Here is a 16973-nt window from a genome sequence, read left to right on the forward strand (position 1 = left end):
CACAGCCTCATTTGTGTTTGAAAAAGCTACTTAACCTCCCACTTTTCTATAGGAATACATTTTTCTTACGGCACTGCACTATAGTCTACTAGATTTGCTGTAAGACAACCTGACACTGCTGACATTAGTGACAAGTCTGCATGCAGAATCAGCATCATAAATCTTTACAAAGTCTTCTCATGTTACAATGAAAGCGATGTTACTGACCACTGGCAAAGTAATATATTTTATTTATCTATGGAAGTTAAATCATGTCATTAATCAAGAGCATAGATTTTCAGTTTGAGAGCATGATTTCATTCCTTTTCAGTGACACAGCTCTTTCGCGTGCTCAGATTTTTTCTCCTCATGCTCACATTTTGTTCTTGCATTTAAATTTCTTCTGCTCTCTTTCAAAATGTCAGCTTGAACTCAAAAATCACATGCCCGTGTTCACATTTCTCCTTCTTGCTCACAAAAATTTCGCTCGCATTCAAATGTGCCCTCTGCGCGCCCAGATCTAAAGTGCACACGCTCAGAACACTCACCTGCTCACAGGTCAAGTTCTGCTCTCGGATCTCTCCTCTGCTCACGGATTTTTCTTGTGTATCAACACTGTCAACCAATAGAAGGCCGGCTACTGTTGACCAATCAGATTACACCCGCTTCTTTGCGGGGCGGGCACTCTTTCTCCCGGGTTTATCTACTTCCGCCCTCCAGGCTGTTAAATGTGGTGGTTGCCTTTATTTTTTGACGACCTTTGGAATAAAATATCAGTTAATCAATACACCAGCGCCCGTGCTTTTCATTACAGTAGCTACATCAACATAAAGTAGAACAATAGCTGCTGTACTTTCGCCATATTAGCCAGCTGCCCAGGCAGCGGGATATATCTTATATAGTATAAATACTGCCAGTCTAGTTAGGTCGCGATGATAGTACAGGAGTTTAAATGTTTGTTTCATAATGATTTTTGCTTCATGAGACGCTGGTTCGCATCCCGGCTCGGCCGGCACCCCTCGCTCGTGTAATGAAAAATGATGTAATGACACTATGATGATAAATACGCTATCATCATAGCCTATTTTTCATTCATCCGTTTTTCATTGCACGGATTCTACTACTGCAGGGGTTCTCAACCCTTTGCAAGCTGCCCCCCCCCCAAAGCTGGTTCATTGCAGTTGGAAAAACGTGCAGTGTCAGTGGTCACGTCTTCTTCCTTGATTAAAAAAAATAAATGAATTAGACCCGGCATTTATTTGGAACCTGCGGTTATTTATCAAAATATACACCTGCACCTGGCGTTGAAAGTGGACCCTGCGGTTAATTGAAACTCGGCTATTATATAAAGTACATTTACACCCCGCTCTGTACGCCGGGCCGGGATGCGAACCAGCGTCCCATGAAGCAAAAATCATCATCAAACGATATTCTTAGCCGCTGTACTATCATCCCGATCATAACCACGCTACAGTATTTATACTATATAAGATATATCCCGCTGCCTGGGCAGCTGGCTAATATGGCGAAAGTACAGCAGCTATTGTTCTACTTTATGTTGATGTAGCTACTGTAATGAAAAGCACGGGCGCTGGTGTATTGATTGACTGATATTTTATTCCAAAGGTCGTCAAAAAATAAAGGCAACCACCACATTTAACAGCCTGGAGGGCGGAAGTAGATATTTCTATTGGTTGACAGTGTTGATACACAAGAAAAATCCGTGAGCAGAGGAGAGATCCGAGAGCAGAACTTGACCTGTGAGCAGGTGTGTGTTCTGAGCGTGTGCACTTTAGATCTGGGCGCGCAGAGGGCACATTTGAATGCGAGCGAAATTTTTGTGTGCAAGAAGGAGAAATGTGAACACGGGCATGTGATTTTTGAGTTCAAGCTGACATTTTGAAAGAGAGCAGAAGAAATTTAAATGCAAGAACAAAATGTGAGCATGAGGAGAAAAAATCTGAGCACGCGAAAGAGCTGTGTCACTGAAAAGGAATGAAATCATGCTCTCAAACTGAAAATCTATGCTCTTGATTAATGACATGATTTAACTTCCATATTTATCTAGGGGATTCATGGTGCAAACAGCAAGATAAGAGCTCAGGTATGTGACAGAATATTATATTATTTTAGTCAACCTTATCTCACCTCATAAGGATTTAAGAAAATGTCGATAAACAGCGTGGTACAGTTTACATTTTTTTTGCAGTTACAGGCATGATACGTACATATTGCATCCTGCCCAAGTACATGTGTCATTTCCTGCCTTTCTATCAAGAATGCTGATGGCACAGCTTTGATGAGTTCAGGCTGATGTGACCATGAAAAGATGAAGAGACATAAATGACAGCCTACGGAGCAACACAGGCAGGATCAAATCACACATCAACAAGCGCCTGGCATATAGGCGAGAAAGAATGTTTACAGCCTTGCTGCGAGGCTTTCCTGAACAGAGAAACACCGTTCTGACAGAATTTATCACATCAGCGATGCTTTATGCTCAGCTGTACTGATGCTGAGTGCTTCTTTGGTGTTGGAGGGTTGCAGCACCCTGCTATAGATGTTATCTGACTGGACATCAGAAAACATTTCCTCCCGACAGGATAAGCACAAATGAGTAAGATAGGAAAATTTCAACATATTACACGATTATGTCCTTTCACTTTGAAGACACGAGGCCAAGGTTCTCACTCACTCTCTCCCCGCATGTAAAGGCAATTCAAAAGCAATTCACTTCAGCTTACTTTCACTCAGAAAAGAAGATTGCTTAAGCCCCTGAAAGCATCTTCCTACTCCAAAGACCATTTGATACACTGGACAGTTTGTGAGGAAGTTAACATTCTGGGGTTTACTTCACCAGGTGCCTTCCTCACAACCATTTTCCTCTATCTTTATGAAATCAATACAATGCACATCCAGCAGGTCCATCCCTGGAATTTAATTGAGAGTTCAAAGAAACTGACATCCTCTTTTTTTTTTTTTTTTTTGCAGTGCTGACAACTCCTTGTCCATTTATCTGATGAATCAGCGTGATTTATTTACAAAGCTTTTTATGGACACCACTTATATGAGATGACTTACGGCTACAAGTTGATTGATACGAGACCTGATGCTTTTGATGTTTCAGAGAAGGCTGCTAATACCTTTTATTGTGTGGTTTAACGATTGTTCTTTTATGTGTGTTTTTATGACTTTATTGCAGGCTGCAGAACAATTGGTCCTTCGGGGGTGGTAACATCGGCACTGTTTTCATTTTGTTCCTGAACACCAAAAACTGTGGTCAGTAATTCATAATTTTTTTAGTTGAGAGTAGAATTTTATTGGATGTGACACATGCTGGCATTTTAATACGAGTGATTATACTAATTGCAGATAATGAGGATACAAATCATATGGCCTTAGAATCCATGAATTGATATTACAACTAAGCCCTAAATCAAATGTGACACTTCTATAAGCCATCAGCCTAGAACAACACAAGTTAATAATGTCAATCCTTTCCTCAAACAGCATGATTCATTCGACTTGTGATGTGAATATTAAGTTGTAATTGTCTGAAAAGTAGAATTTAGTAGGGAGACCAAATATCTTGTCTTATAAAATGGAAATCAGAGTAGAATTTTCTTTTTGGCTGCTCTGAAATTGAGGGTAAACGAAAACACTAAAGTACCTTTTGTCTTTTAGTATTCTTTATAGTGGCAGTTGTGCTGTAAATAAAAAGATTTACATGTTCACTTTATCTTCATATCCCTATATGATGAATGCATACAACATGTGAGACATTCAGGCAGCCACATTTCTCTCACTTCCCCCTCCGCCTTTCAGCTCGGAATCACACCTACAGTACTGTAAATGCAATTTTCTCCCATTATCCATTTTTCTATCTGATATGACATGAATTGTGAAATATGAAGAGCGTCCTACTCGTAAATGATCACTTTCCAGATTGTGTCACATTAAACCTCTTTCCATTCTGTTACAGGAGAATAACCATGGGAGATCACATCCTCTGCTATAAATTAAACTGGCAGCTGTATCTTACAGAAGTGAGTTCCAAAGAAATGGCCTTGAACCGAACAGACAAAGACGTGTATTCATAGCTTGGAATGAGTTTCTGAAGTATATTTAGACAAACTGATTTATCCTCCTGCTGTTTCTTTTCCATCATTCAAGATGACCAAATTACTTCATTTGAAATTTAAGTCAACAGCTCATAACATGGGCCCACATACTAAAGTAATACTGACTGATGACCACATGGTGTCAGTGTTGCATACTGGACAAAACTAAATACAGATTGCGGGAATTTTTTGACATTTTGAGTCCTTCACACTAATCTTCACAGCAGTTAACACCTCTGAAGCATTGGCCGATAAGTCTAAGTCCAAATTGCCCTCTATACATTTTTAAAGTTTTCTTGCAGCAGGATCTGGTTGAGAAAATTCCCCTTTCAAAGATAAAGTTGATGGATTGTGCCATATTTTAGTGATACTCTGGGAATATATTCCAGTCAGGACGCATGTCAGCCAGGTGAAAATTGACATTACCCATTAAAATGAGAGCATCGACGTGTCATTCAGCTAAATGGAAGGATTTGTGTTCTGTTGGTTGAGCATAAAAAAGGTTTTAAAGCTGAGTTTGATGGTTGATTCTTGACCTTGGAGAAAGAATATGTTTATACAGTCTTACTCAATGTCTGCCTACTCTGGAGCTTTCAACTGTATCACATGGTATTCATTACCAGATATAGTTTGTTCAGATGTCACATGACTGTGAGGTCCTGAACAAACAATTAAGTGGACCTTAAGAAGACATCATTGTGTCACCAGTTTGCTATCATTTTCTAATACTACCCCCTTTAGGTTGTAAATCTTTGTAAGGCATGAATAAAGGATCAGATCCCAGTTGCTATTAAGCCATCAGTTTTTAATCATTGATAAAGGATTTTCTACCGCTATGTTTCAAGTCAGCCATTGTAAATGTTTATAAGTGGCTAAAAAATTGATTGTCCCTGCAGTGCTTTTCCAGAAGGCTAGTGGTCATTGAAGGAATCGTCTTGATAAAATGAAGAAGTAGCTAAAAAGAAGCAAGTTTCATGCTGGAGGAGGAGTATTTCCCATTTTCTTATTAATGGATTGTAAAGGATCTGAAACATTAGTTGATGTTTTATTAACCGCTGAATAAAGCTGATAAACACTTAGTGTACAAATAGCTCCTCATTAAAGGTAACATGTTTAATATGCAGCAAGGCTGCAAATTGTAACCAACTGAACATCCCTCATCTCACAGCCCAGCTGGCAAGTAAAATTTGGGCAGTGTGTGTTATAGGATACCTACCATATTGACATATGTTTATGACCTGACTTTCATATCAAGCGGTGGGGGGTAAGGTGGTGGAATTACAGGGAAAAAAGGCTGCCAAGCCAGTGACCGCAGTTCAAGACTGTGTTTAAATAGCTTGTTGGTAAGTCACATATTTAGAATGAGGCAGAAGAAGACTGGAAATTGATCCTAAAGGCAGGTATGCATAGTTGACACATAAAGAAAAAAAATTAAATGCATGTTTCCAACACTTCATCTCACCCTCCCCTAAACATGAAAAACATGCAAAACCCTTGAAAAGGATAAAGGGCTCATCCTAAGGTACCTAAATACACAATGATTAGTAGTTTGATTTGATAAAACATTAATGAATACCAAATTACAAAAATTACATCCAATCTCTTCCCTGTAAATCTTTCTCACTTGACCTTTCAAAAGTGGTATCAAAAATTATTTTGAGGGCACCACAACTGTTTTTGTGTGAAATAAGCCTAAAAAAGTAAACAGACAAACAAGAGTGTTTGAAGTTTTTAATGTCAAAGTCAAACTTTTACATGATTCATCTTCGTACCAAACCATTCGTCGACGACTCCTCTTCCTCCTCGTCATAGCAAATGCAATTAGTTCATTATGTAATTACAGGAAGGGAGCAGCAAAAAACAGAGCCAGTCCCATAGGAAAGAAAATAAAGAAGAGGAAAATAAAAAATAACACTTTTTTCTCATTTTTTCTCAAGTGCAGAGTTGAAGACCTTAAGCATGCCATTGTCTGTTATGGTTTCCAGTTGTCTGTTCTACAGTGTAGTTTTATCTGTACATGGCTATACGGGTAACAGCACGAGGGAGATGACAGGTATATGATGTGCGCTGAAGTGTCTGTTTTTAAAAATGTCTCGTTTAGTGGGTGATAGATCTCAGACGTTACGCTCTTCTGTCTGTCTCCCCTCTCTGTTTTGCAGAAGAATGAAACATATTCATGTTTAAACGTGCAAGTATAAAAAAAGATACACACCCACACTGATTCCTGTACAGCAAGTTCCCTTAAATCCAGATGGGAGGGTTTGAAAGGTGCCATAATGAAACTGCCTTAAAACAGCAGTTTGAAGAAATATCTGCCACTTTGAAGCGGCAGGACTGTGTCAAGAGTCTCTTTCCAAGATTGACGGACTAGATGTTTCTGTTGTCCGAGGGATTGATCACAATGTATCTCAACTCTTTCTCCCAGAGAAAGAGCATGAGTCCTTTTGTCTCTCGTTGTATGTACCCTGCAGGATGTTGTGATTGTTTTTCACCAATCCCTTTTCAACGGGAATTCTTCGTGAACAGATTAACTCCATGCGTTAGGCGTTGAGTTTGCTTACATCCTCAGCACTGCCCGTAAATAACAAGAGCTCAGTAAACAGCCATGTTGGGGATTTGGGGGTAATGAAGGCTTAGGGAGTAAGTACATCAGTGGTCTAAACGCGGGTCGGCCACAGAGTTGTGAAGATTAAGGTATATACAGGTATACAAATTGTAATCACTTACATACTGTAAAGAACACCCATTTCTCAGCCTGTTTAAGACGACATGGTACTTTACTGCTTGCACACATTGACTTCCCTTTCAGTCAGGGGAAGGTCAAGCAGTAACAGCGTGTGACTTTTTGTGTGGCCACAACCATAAGTATTGGTTAAACAACAAGTTAAAGACACATCTTACCTGAGTGTTCTCTGTTCTGACTCACGCTGTGCTCTACAAGGATCTATGAACTTGTATTTTGTAGCACATCCTTAACAAGCAGGTCTCCTTCGCCTCATCTGATCCAAAACAACCAGAAAAATGAAGAGACCCACTCACTGGCAATTTCCAGCAGTGTTACATTCGCCTATCCAGACATTAATGAGATCAGTGCAGATCAAGGGAGGAGACGAGAGGAGAAAGGAAACTCATTAAGACCACAGGGACGACCTAACCCTATTATCCCTATCACACCACTGAACCACACACTGATGATGGGAATTAAGATGTGCTGGCCTCGATCCACACCCACTCTTCAGCCCAGTGCAGCAGAGTGTGTCTGGAGTCGTGCAGTAGCTGCTGGGAAGGACGAACGTGAAGGAGTCTGTTATCTGTGTGGTTCAGCACAGCAGTATGGGCGTGTTCAGGTCGGCACTGTGCGGTGAAGAGGGTGCAGCAGAATTCTGCGCTCCCACTACATTGTGTTCTTTGTTGTTACAGCCTGCGGCACTCTTCGTGCCAACTGCAGGGCCGTGCAAACTGAGAGAAAGGCCCAAGGTTACCCCAAAGTTGCTGCATGATAAAGAAGGAACAGTTTAATCCACTGAAGCTAACTCCCTTGCAGCCGTCATTATCTCCATTTCCCCCGTGAGCACACACATATAGTACAGATGTATCCAAATAGGCGTGGTATCCAAAAAGGCGTATGGTTTTTAAAAAAGAGAAAAAAAGTTAGCATTATCTTTCGTTCATGCAGAGTCCTTTTTTCATTTTCCTTTTTTTTTCCGTACAGAAATTTGGTTTTTCTATGAGTCCTACTTACAGTATGCAGAATATCTCATATTCCCACATTGTCTTATCATTACACACAGTAGATGTCATGTCTGAAATTCCCTTTAATGTAGCCCCCCACACATCAGTTTGAGAGATGAGTAATTATTTAAATACATTTCATTTTTAAATACTGGCTGGAGGGGAGCAGGCAAAATGCTACAGCTAGTTCAATGAGAGGCAATATGTTAAAAATAATGATTAAGAGCACATACACACATAGTGCATATGAATTGTGCATTGAGCACATCTTAATATGGGTTTGTATCTACTTATGTTTTAATATGCTGTATCTGTGTGTGTGTGTGTGTGTGTGTGCTTAATGTTTTCTGTATGAAAGTTAATGCAAGTTATATACTTTATGTTACACTGCCACTGAATCATGTCATAAACTGTGGCCCTATGCATGGTCACATTCTGTAAATGCACTGTATGAGTTTGTGTTCACATGCTTAGGTCTGTGTGTGTAAGTGCGTGCATGCGTGCATGTGTCTATGTGTGTGCGTGTGTGCGAAGGAACATTTATGATGCATGAACACTGTTAGGATACTGCAGGTGTGAGCGAGCTCAGCACCTCAGTCTATTCTGAAACGTTGGACACCAGCAGAGTGATAACACTGCTGTCTTATCAAATACACACATACAATATATACATACAGATTGGACGTGGAGGCAAAATAATAAAAAAAAACACATATTTTCAAACACGCTGGAACACAGTGGCATTACTGACACTTTATGAGAACCTTGTATTTTGAATGGTAACATCTGATTACTGTAAAAAAACAGTCTTTTCACATTGTTGCAGTTTGTTCTGAATCGATTATGTTTTTAAAGAACGATACCTGATTTTTGAGATCAGCACATTTTTTTTTCTACCGCGTAACTGTACAGTGACCACACTGTTGGTGCTGTGATACTCTGTTTATGGTGGGGGTTAGCAGTTTGATTGGTTAATATCCCCGTCCTGTGTTACGATAGAGTCGATTAGTCATTAGAAAGTTTGATTGGTTTGAATTACATCCAAAAAACTCAATCAAAGACCCGTTACTTCTTTTAAAAACTGGATAAGACTTTGATGAGTTTTCCAGCAGTTGAGTCCAAATCTCTCTTGCTGTAGCCTTGTATGTATTTATAGCATCGAGATTTGTTCAGTCTGAATCTCTCTTCTCTCTCTTCTTCACACAGATCCCTCTGAGGCAGAGGGTCAGGCATGCACTGGATTCAGGTAAAGGGAAGAGATGAAGTTGTCCTCCTCCACATGGACATAATGGGATATTTGCCTGTAGGCAACTTTCAATAGTAGTTAAAAAAAGACTTTGTTTTCAGAAAGAACTCCTGGTCAGAGCTCCACAAAGAGTTGATCCATCACTTGCTTAAGTTTTAAGTGCCTATAAATATTAGTCAGAATCCAAAAGTTCCAAATTTGATATACAGCTTTTGGAAAACATCTTTTCTGACATTTTCACATCTTCACAGGTTTAAAAGGCCTTCCAAACTGATGACTTTCCAACTTTAGTCTTAACCCTCCCTCTTTTTCAGAGATGGGAGTGGTGTTACGATGCTTGCTCCATTGCAAGGCTGTCACAGGTAGACCTCGCGGCGTGACAACGTGAGGCAGGACGTGGTCTTGTAGTCGCCACCTGTCCGCGTCAGTGGTATGACCTCAGGTGGGTTCTGGCCCTCTCCTCCTTCCTCGTCTGGCTGGCGCCTCCCAAAGCCTGCACTGCTAAACGTGTCATAGGATGCCGAAGTCATCTTGCGGTTCAGAAGGTTACGGTTGTGATCGCCCACGTTCCTGTTGCGGTCTCCTCTACCCAGGGTGCCGAGAGGATCTCCGTTGACTAAAGGTAATCTCTGACCTTCTCCACCGACGACCATCCCGGGTTCTGAGCTCCCTGCGCTGCCGGCGCTCTCGCTGTCGCTCTCATGGTCATTACCACGAAGATTGTTGTTATCGTCTCCTGGGCTGAAGGTGGAGAGCCGAGGGGGGTCGCTGCCGTGGCGCTGACGCTGGCGAGGCGATGGGCGGATGGGCATCCAACAAGTGTCAGAATGGCCAAACTCGTCACACTCCCTGGTACACTTTCCTGTCAGGGCTACATCTGGCAGCTGTCTGGCATCTGGACAGAGCAATGAAAACAAAATACAGACATTTTTTAACATTCTTTATTTCTGTCAGGAAATACAGGGGAGAACGAACTGGGTATGACATGCAGCCTGACAAAGATACCCGGTCAGAATTGAACTATCGATGTGTCCATAAGGAGGACCCAAGAAAATTAAACTGAAGGAGACCTATTTTCATTTTTTTCCCCTTTGCTTCAGTGTTTTATATATGTTCCTGTGCATTTAAAGAACCTATATAAACTCTTGAATGTTATAAGGCTAGTTTGACACTTGAGAATTGCCTTAGCGCAGCTGCTGTCTTGTTGTTAGCAATGCTGGGTCAGGCGTGTATGTATGTATGTATGTAGATCTTTAAGAGACAGCAGTTAAAACAGAGCGTTCCAGACGGAGGAGGAATACAGTGGACAATATGAGAAAACTGATGTGTTTTTTTGGACATTAACGCATGTAAACCTATACTAGTAGTAACCCAAAATAAAATCACTACCCTGAACATGAGCATAAACATGTCTTTAAATAAGAAAAGAAAGGACATGGATATGATGGAGGATATAAGGTAGGGAATAGGATTTAAAGGGAGTAAGAAAGGCGAGAAAAATGTTGGAACAAAATGGGAATTGCTGACTTGAAAAGAACGTTTTAAAAATAATCAATGTTCAGCATTACACGAAAGGTTAAAGGGGAAGTGAAAACAAACAAGCACCAAGGCCAAAGAGGAGATAATTGTCAGAGATCTGAATGCCAAATGTACATTTCTTTATATGTAGGAAATGATTAAGGTACACATCAGTCCGGTTTCAGCCCATGAGTGGTTGGTTCAAAAGGTTAGTGAGGCCACCAGAGATTGAGTGCTGATGTCTAGCATGGTCAGATGTCAAAGGTTACGGTTATTATCTATGTAAACCAATCATTTATGAATCAATACTGACATGTTAAATGCAGGCAGATTCCTTAATAATGATGATGGATGAGATACATTTGAGTTCCCTGCCAATTACAGAGCTGTGCTAGTACCATGTTACAGATAGTCCGAGGTAATGAATTAAATACACATCTAAGACACATTTAGATATTTTACTTGATTTAAAAGAGGCATAACAAGCCCATTTTCAGGTTCATAGTTTTATTTCGGGTTACTACTAGAATAGGTTTACATGCTTTCATGCTCAAAAAAACTCAGCCATTTCCTTATCCAGTCCAGCACAGCAGCACCGTATTCCCCCTCTCTCTGAGACGCTCTGTTTTAGCTCCTGTCTCTTTAAGGACCACACCCCCGTGAATAACCAGTTGACTCTGATTGGTCAGCTCATGCATGCCTGAGACCAGCACCGCTCACCTTCTCTCTGTCGTGTTTTCAGCTTCTAGTTATCTTCACTTCGAGCGTGAATATGGGCATTAATTAAACAAATGTGTGACACGATGACATAGTGTGATGCCACAAAGTCACGGAGTTAAAGGGTGGGACTACTGACGGAGTGTTTCAATAGCAGTCTTTTCTGTGGGAGAAAGGAGCTCCTGTTGGAGCAGACTTTAAGGTTTTTTTACTTCCGAGATATTTTACATGCACAAGTGGTGGGAATGAAAAGAAAGAAAAAAGCATAACAAGTCTCCCTTAAATACAATAACTAAATATTTCTGGTGCATTTTGAGGACTAACTCCAACTTCAGTGTCTATACTCAGCGGCAGCAGCAGTAGAGGCAGCAGGACATTTATGTGAAATCAAACAGCTCATAATTATACAGTATAATCAGAACCAACACAAGGAATTCTCTTTTCAATTCCTCTCTCCAGCTGACCATGACAAAACTCCACAAAACCTTACAGATTTCATGTGTTGTTGAAAAAGCAGCCGCAGAAGTACAGTGAGCCACCAAGGTCATGGTGACCTTGGTGTGTTGCCTCTGTTGTCCCAGCTCTGTCGGAGCAAATACACAGAGAGAAATAAAAGGCTTTTTTGACTCTCTCCATCCTTGAAAAAGACCCTGTAGGAGAGGCAAAAACACTCTTTGTCTGTGAAAGGGAAGACCTGGGCTGCCAATCGACACCAAGGCCACGGAGAAGCCTCTGGCACATTGTACTGTCATGCATTAGTTTTTCAAAAATGTGTAACACACATGCATACACACGCAGGACAATGGCTTTATTCTGTAAAACACATTCCCATCATGTGAGGAGAGAAAAGGCTCCTGCAGAGACCTTGACCACAAGTCAGGGTTTCAAAGAGCCTGTGTGTGTGTGTGTGTGTGTGTGTGTGTGATGGAGAGTGTGTGCATAATGAAAACATGTGTAAGCCTCTCACAATATAGATTATATATAGCCTTGAGAGACAAAATATGTAAGTAAATATATCTGGGACTCTCTTGACCGCAATTCTGACTGGGTTCAACATGTACATGTTTTGGCTGTTTACTATATGAGTTGTGTGTGTCTGTGTTTGTCTCTGACCATTCTCCACGTGCTCCTCTTCCCCCACACTGCCCTCCGGTGTTGTACGCTCGTAGCCTTCCTCGGGCAGCGGCAGGGCTCCCAGCCGCGGCCCTGATGAACTCTTGCTGCTCGGCGTCTCCGAGTCCTCCAGGCCACTGTCATAGCAACCGCCGTCCTGGGGCTGGCTGACTACCGAGAAGGTCACCCGGCGAAGGGTCCCCTGCAGGGAACATGCACACACAATATGGGATTAATCATCCAGGAGTCCTAATCTGAGTTCCTAAATCTGGGGATTAGGCTGGTGGGCAGGGGTCTGCAAAGACATATTGAGATTATCTGAACGTGTTCGACTTGATTATGAGCTTAGCTGCTACGATTCAGGGTAATAGTCAGCGACCAATCACTGCGTCTTTCAAAGTTTTCGGTCGGCTTTTAATCCCAGTTTAGATTAATGCTGCTGGACATGGCTGATGTTTACAAACCTCTGGCTGGCCTGGAGACACTTATTTTTCAGCTGGAATGGAGCCGACTAGTAGCAGATGGATAACAGAGTCCACTGTTTAAAACACTTTGTGGTGTGACAAGTGAAATAAATGAAGGGTGCTGAATGATGAATTCAGTGTTTCCTACACATATGTTTTACTTGGGCAGGCTGCCAGGGTATGTTAATGTCCACCCAAGTATATTTGGCAACCCATTTTAGCATTTTCTAGACTACTTTTATTTAGTTTATCTGACCGGGAGAACAATGCCATCTGCGATAGATTAACTAGCATACACTCTGCCATTGCTCTTCTTACTGAAATCTGGTGATATCGTAGTTTTCACCAAACCCTGTTGATATTGAAAAACCAAAGCCTCAAAAATCGAAACTGATTTCAATCAAACACACATTAATGGGACACACCGTTGCAATGGTTGACATGAATATTTAACAGGGTGTATGAACCAATGGGAGCACCCCCTGCCACTACACCACCAATCAACACAGACCAATGTTCATCACCAGAGAGACACTGTTGCAGGACCCCTCAACGTTACCACAGGCAACAGTGTGTCTCTATGATCCTCCCACTTTTCCATGAATACAAGTTGCTACTTTTCACTCTGATCGTGAAAGTGAAACTATACTGAGGAGTATATAATATAGAGAACAAGGTGGAATTACAAATCCATCTGCTACTTCAGCACCTCGGACAGCTCCATGGATTTATCAATACACAGCACAGTTGGGCCGCTGATTTTTCCGAGCAATGGTCCAGGCCATAGATTCTGACCTGCACTGACCTCGGTCAGATAAACGATCAATGAGTCAAGCATTCCTCCCTCATATCGCCCACTTTAAATAACCTGGGCACTGTGGTTTGTTTTAAGTCAGTTCCTACCACACCATCTGTGTATCAATCCACAACTGAAAAAAGTCCTTGACAAAAAGACGATTTCCTCCTGTTTGAGTAAAGTTTGCTACAACTACAGCATCCAAAAATGAAACTCTTTTATATTTGTGGCTTGCTTTTAAGGATTTAAATCCTCAGAAGGAGCAAATGGGCTTTGGGCTGAGTGCCATGGAGAGAGAGAGAGAAAGTTGGAAACCCTTGAGAGAGACGGAGTAATGCATCATTGATTTTGGTATTTTCATTGGATTTGTTAACAATAATAGAATATATTCAGCCTTACCAGTTCTGATTAGGATTTTGTGTTCTCAGGTTATAAAATTTTATTGTTTAACCTTCGGCTTGCAAAATAATTTTACCTATTTTCTAATGTATGCTTTGCCGGGGCCTTTTTCTTTTTCTATTGATACTGTGGGATTTTAAATGGCTATTTGTTTTTATTATTTCACATTGGCCCAAGGAAAAATGCCAGCCACTATGTTGAAGTTAATTGGGATCTGACTGGGAAAAAAAAATGAAGAAATGTCCCCTCTATTTGTACGCTGCACCCATCACTGTCAACACAAACAGGCCGTCTACTACAAGTGACAAATCTCCCAATCCTGCCGCGGAAGTGGTGGTGATTCAGTAACGACTCACATCATTCACTCAAACTGAGCGTCACACCTGCCTCTATTTCATCACACAAATCACTCCAGTCTAGTTAGCAGACCAGTTTTCTCTTTGGAGGGTGAGCGAGAGAGAAAAAAAGAAAAGAAAAGGAGGATGTAATAAGTCCATGCTGAGAGAATATCAGAGAGAGTTAAATGACTCCGTCTGGCCTGAAGGGATCACTCTGCGCCAGGAAGCCCATTTCTATACAACATCCTCCTATCTCCTCACATACTCATTTATCTGTGCGCAAAATTACAACCCTTTCAATTTAGATCTGCTTTGAAACACGCGGGGTATAGAGAGGAAGTGAGGGAACAGAGGGACGACGCAGATTAGGGCGGGAAAAACTCCAGCTCGGAACGTCGCCTCGGGGTAATCTGGAGGGAAACTGATGGACAGCTGGAATAAAAAGCCCAAACCGAACCAATTCTTCTTTTTCTTCTAAACAGCTGAAGAAAAAGGGAGCGTTTTCACCCCATGAACAAGCAAGACGAGAGAAGACAGGAACACATCTAAATTAATTAAGCAAGAAGTGGGGGAAATTAACGAAGCCCTTGTTTCTCCTGGAATTTCTTAAAAACCCCGCAGATGAAAGAGGGATGAGAGAAAGATGGCAGGGATGGTGAGCACAGGCAAGAATGAGGGAGAAGAAGAAGATATTAGAGTCTAATGGAAAAGCGTCAGTTCCTTGGAATCTCAGCGGCTTCATCTTGACTCTCCACAGAGAGACAGGGGTGTATTTTTAGAGCATTAGCTCAGATGAAGCAGTCCAACCTTCTTTCCACTCATTCAGACTTGTGGCAATGGCACATAAAGTGGGTGAAAAAGTATAAAGAGCCAGAGATGGTAAGAAATGTGTTTGTTTTCTTGCAATGAGACAAAAGTTAAATGTGTGATCTCACCACAAGAAAGTTGGTTTTTTGATATCCGAGATGTCGACATCACAAATAATTCTATTTTTTTTGACTTAACACGCTGTCAAAAGTGTTTCCTTAGGATCACAGAACAATAATAACTCAACATCATGGCATAATGTTTTCTCATCATCACAGAATAATTATTTTTGTGATAACAACCTCGCAAAATGATAATTATTTCTGATCACAAGGCAACAAGAGAAATTATTTCTCCATGCTCATTTTCCCTCCAGCCGTCTGTTCTGAGAATATAATTTTTTTTTTTTAAATTAAGAAATGACTGTGGTGTTGTGGATCGTTATCAGCCCCAGTTGGTGCCTCTTATGTGTCACCATTACATTCGACTCGGAGAGTTATGGATTTGATTTTTAAAGACATACATACTCGTCAGTCTTCGCAAAAGCCAGAAGGTCGTTTAACAACACTTACAGCTGTTCTGAATCTCTTTCGAGAATCCTCAAAGACTCTCCTCACCATCTGCTGGAAAAAAAATATTTCATACTTTGCACAGTAATTTTTAACCCTTTACCAAACATGTGCCTCTTCTTCCTAATTGATGATGATGGCTGAAAACGACATATGTGCTCTCTCGGTTCTTATGTGAACCAAAATTAAAACAGTTACTCTCAGTTATGTTCAGCTCATATATGGCAGGGACTCTACGTAACAATTTGTAGCATTTTACATGGATGAATCACTTTTTTCAGTGGCCATATGTGAGCGGATTGTAACGTGACGTGACAGATCTTCCCCGTCGCGTGAAGGATTTGTTGTTCAATGCTGCTAGACTGTGAATTTCTTTGTGAAGTCCAAAGGATGTGACTGTGTTCAAAAGCAACATGCTGACATTGTGATGCTAAGCAGCTATAACGTTTACGGTAGCTTAGCGTTTTAGCATGCTAACATTAATCCGGCAGGGGGATGGGGTGTCATTCATTTAGCAGTCATTTGTTCACGAACCAAATTATGAGACAGACTGAAATGCTGCTGCCACTAGATGAAAAGTGAGGGCGTAGTCAAAGTGATTTCAATTCATCCTGAGGGGCCCATGAATGCCTGAACAAAATGTAATAAAAAATCCACCAAAAAGTTAGTTAAGATAAATCGAGCTATTTCACTACATTACAACCTCATGGTGGCATCAGAGGGGAAAAATGGGGGAGCAACAAAGTCGGTGGGATTCATCCTCCAGGGACCATGAATGTCTGCTAAACTTGAACATAATCACGATATTAAGAAGGATAAACACGGGCTACGGCTACTGAACACACTGTAGAAAATGTGGGAAGTGATGGGCTGACAAGCACTGAGTTACTTCTGTTGGAGGCCTGGTGCTTGATGAAAAGTGAGGTTGTAATCAAAGTGATTACAGTTCCTCCTGAGGGGCACACAGATGTCTGAACCAGATTGAATGATAATCCATCAAGACGCTGTCAAGAGATTTCACAAAACTTCCAACGCTACGGTGGCATCCGAAGGGAAAAAAAAGGGGGGATCACCAAAGTCGGTAGAACTCATGCTTTGGGGAATGCGGACGCCCGCTGGAGTGTAAATGCAGCACATAAGAGGGGAGGGACAGACGGTGGTGGCTGGGATTACT

General features: G+C 41.3%; 1 protein-coding gene across 1 annotated transcript in view; it reads right to left on the reverse strand.

Moving 5' to 3' along the window:
- Window positions 1-5817: 5817 nt before the first annotated feature.
- Window positions 5818-16973, reverse strand: part of pcdh7a (protocadherin 7a) — a 45500-nt gene continuing 34344 nt past the window's right edge. Inside the window, exons 4-5 of the mRNA XM_030415656.1 lie at window positions 12427-12628; window positions 5818-9973 (exon numbers count right to left, since the gene is read on the reverse strand). Coding sequence (XP_030271516.1) covers window positions 9435-9973; window positions 12427-12628 — 741 coding nt within the window. The 3' untranslated portion in view covers window positions 5818-9434. The remainder of the gene's footprint in view (window positions 9974-12426; window positions 12629-16973) is intronic.

The sequence above is a fragment of the Sparus aurata genome, chromosome 1 (genome assembly GCF_900880675.1).
Source record: "Sparus aurata chromosome 1, fSpaAur1.1, whole genome shotgun sequence".
Classification (NCBI taxonomy): Eukaryota; Metazoa; Chordata; class Actinopteri; order Spariformes; family Sparidae; genus Sparus; species Sparus aurata.